At 36.4% G+C, this 2,879-nt stretch overlaps 1 protein-coding gene across 1 annotated transcript; it reads left to right on the forward strand.

Annotated features, from left to right (window-relative positions):
• LOC130470146 (uncharacterized) lies at positions 1-2,199 on the forward strand. The gene is made up of 6 exons (XM_056839757.1): positions 1-625; positions 845-935; positions 995-1,211; positions 1,293-1,881; positions 1,973-2,100; positions 2,158-2,199. Exons 1-6 carry the CDS (start codon positions 1-3, stop codon positions 2,197-2,199), a joined length of 1,692 nt encoding a protein of 563 aa, XP_056695735.1.
• The last annotated feature ends 680 nt before the right edge of the window (positions 2,200-2,879 follow it).

Genomic DNA, 2,879 nt, shown 5'->3' on the forward strand with positions numbered 1-2,879 from the left:
ATGGTAAATAGAAGACCAGTTAGCAAGAATATTGTTTCAACAGGTCTTCTTGTTTCTGAAAATCACAGAGTCATGTTGTTGGCTCCATACACTGCAGAAGAGGTGAAACAAGCGCTTATGCTTATTTCAAGTGACAAGGCACCAGAGCCTGATGGGTTTAGATCTGGGTTCTTTAAAGATGCTTGGGAAGTTGTGGGTACTGACCTTACTGCCGCTGATCTTTCTTTCTTTCAGAGTGGGAGAATTCTCCGGGAATGGAATGTCACTACTCTAACTTTGATCCCTAAGATTAAAGTCCCTGCTTATGTGAGTGATTCCAGACCTATAGCATGTTGTAATGTGATTTGCAAGGTCATCACTAAAATGTTATGTGAAAGATTACAGTTGGTGCTACCAGATCTTATTGCTGAGAACCAAGGTGCGATTGTTCATGGGAGAATGATTTCCCATAACATTATGATTTTTCAAGACTTATTGAGACATTATGGCAGGAAAAATGTTGCTCCTGGGTGTATGGTCCAATTAGATTTGAGGAAGGCTTATGATACCATTGAGTGGTGTTTCATTGAAGAAATGATGGATGCTCTTCAATTTCCTTCTAAGTTCGTGCATTTGATAATGGAATGTATCACTACCCCAAAATTCTCACTTATTCTTAATGGCTCTCTTCGTGGTTTATTTAGCACAAGAAGGGGTCTAAGATAGGGTGACCCCATCTCTCATCTCTTATTTGTGCTCAGGATGGAATATCTTTCTCGTATTCAGACAAAAGTGGCTGGTCGAACCAGTTTCAAGTTCCATCATAGGTGTGATCCTATGAAACTAACCCATTTATGATTTGCAGATGATGTTTTGTTATTTTGCAGAGGTGAAGTTCAATCTATTCGTTTGATGCTTGGTGGTTTAAAAACATTCTCGAAACTTCTAGTTTGCAAGTAAATGTAGATAAATCTGCCTTCTACTTTAGTGATATGTCTGAGTATGATGTGAACAGGGTGCAACATCTCTCAGGTTACACAAGGGGAAAATTTCCATTCAGGTATCTTGGCATACCTATTTGTGCAAAGAGTATTTCTAATGCGGAATGTGAGGCTATTGTAGAAAAAATGGTTGCAAGAGTGAAAGCTTGGAGCTCCAGGCATCTCTCTTTCAAGGGAAGGGTTCAACTTGCGAATTCTGTGTTGCTTAGTATCCATATCTATTGGGCCCAGGTTATGATCCTTCCTAACTCTTTGCTAAAATGAATTACTAGTATCTGTCGTAGTTTCTTATGGTATGGTACACATGAGAAGTTGGCCCCTCGCTCTGTTGCTTGGGGAAGTGTTTGTAAATTAAAGAAAGCAGATGGTCTTGGTTTGAGACAGATTAAGTTGTGGAATGTTGCTGCCATTGGTAAATTAACCTGGGCAATTGCTTCTAAAAAAGACTGCTTATGGGTTAAATGGGTTAATTCGGTGTATATCAAAGATAGTCAATGGTGGGCGTATATTGCCCCTGTGGACGGCAATTGGTATTGGAAACAAATTTTTTATGTGACGAATGTTATGGCTCAATTTTACTCTTCTAATGCTTTGAGTTCTCTGCCAAGTTACTCAATCAAGGATACTTATCAGAAAATGCTTCTTGTTCAACAGAGAGTGCCTTGGGATAATAATGTTTGGTGTAGATTGGTAATGCCGAAACAAAAGTTTATTAGTTGGATAAGTATGCTTAACATACTGAAAACTAGGGATCAGTTGTTGAGGAATGGTGTTTGCGTTGAGAAAGAATGTTCGTTGTGTGCAGATGCAGACGAGTCTCATGAGCACCTTCTCTTCTCTTGTAATTATAGTATGAAATGTTGGTTGGCAATTAAATCGTGGTGTAGCATTGGAGCTAGAAGTAACAACATCAAAAGTATTGCACGGTGGATTAACAGATGCAGGGCAAGTAAATTGAAGATGGCTGTTTTTTCTGCAGTTTTATGTGCTAGGATTTATTTTCTTTGGGGTGAAAGGAATTATTCAATGTGGAATCAACAACTGCTCCACACCTCAAAAACTTGTTACTCGGATTAAGGGTGATGTCAAGACTACAATTCGTGGTGTTATGCCTAAAAAGGTTAGTGATAGTGATTTAGTTTGGTTTGATAGTCTGATGTAATATGTTGTTTCTTAGGCCTTTCGCATCGAGGGTCTAGTTGGGGAGGGTCCTTCCTAGAGGTTTATCCCCTCTAGGTTTGCTCTTTAGGTTGTATCGTTTATTGAAGGTGGAATGAATTTACTTACTTATAAAAAAAAAATCTTGGTATGATTGAGTGTAAGAGTAATGATCAAAGTTATAAAATTCTACTATAGAGTAAAAGAATGAGAGATAAATGAATAAAGAAAGAAAGAAAGAAAGAAAGAAAGAAAGGGGAAATATTTTATTAAAAAAATCATTAAATGAGGTAGTTGAATGAATTGACGGTGTGAATAAATTAAATAAGGTGGGTGGGAAAATTAATGAGAATAATTATATAGGTGAATGAAATAAAGGTTACATATGGTAGGAAATTAAATTATAGAATGTGGGTATTTTAGGGGAAACTTACGCAAAAAAAAGGGGAAAAAAAATCACAATGGGAAGAATAAAAAATGAACTCCAATTCGGGAAACGAGAAGAAATTTTAGGAATGGAGGGAGTAGTAAATAACAATAAATTTTTTATATGGTAGGTAATACAACTATTATATATTTTTAAGGTACTTAGTTAATACAAATAAATCATAAATGCTATATATATTTTTTTCAGAACTTCATTATAATCTGATTAAACTCTATCCGCTACCCCTGGACGCTAATATATTTAACGATTGAGAAAAGTTATTGAACCTCTATCTCTATTACTAATGCTACCTA

Source organism: Spinacia oleracea, chromosome 3, assembly GCF_020520425.1.
Source record: "Spinacia oleracea cultivar Varoflay chromosome 3, BTI_SOV_V1, whole genome shotgun sequence".
Classification (NCBI taxonomy): Eukaryota; Viridiplantae; Streptophyta; class Magnoliopsida; order Caryophyllales; family Amaranthaceae; genus Spinacia; species Spinacia oleracea.

Bases quoted from the DNA above. Each gene is read 5' to 3' on its own strand.
- LOC130470146 (XM_056839757.1), top strand. From the start codon at position 1: ATGGTAAATAGAAGACCAGTTAGCAAGAATATTGTTTCAACAGGTCTT. The intron at 1,882-1,972 runs GTAACAACATCA...TTTATGTGCTAG, and splicing joins GTGTAGCATTGGAGCTAGAA to GATTTATTTTCTTTGGGGTG. The intron at 2,101-2,157 runs GTTAGTGATAGT...GTTGTTTCTTAG, and splicing joins GTGGTGTTATGCCTAAAAAG to GCCTTTCGCATCGAGGGTCT.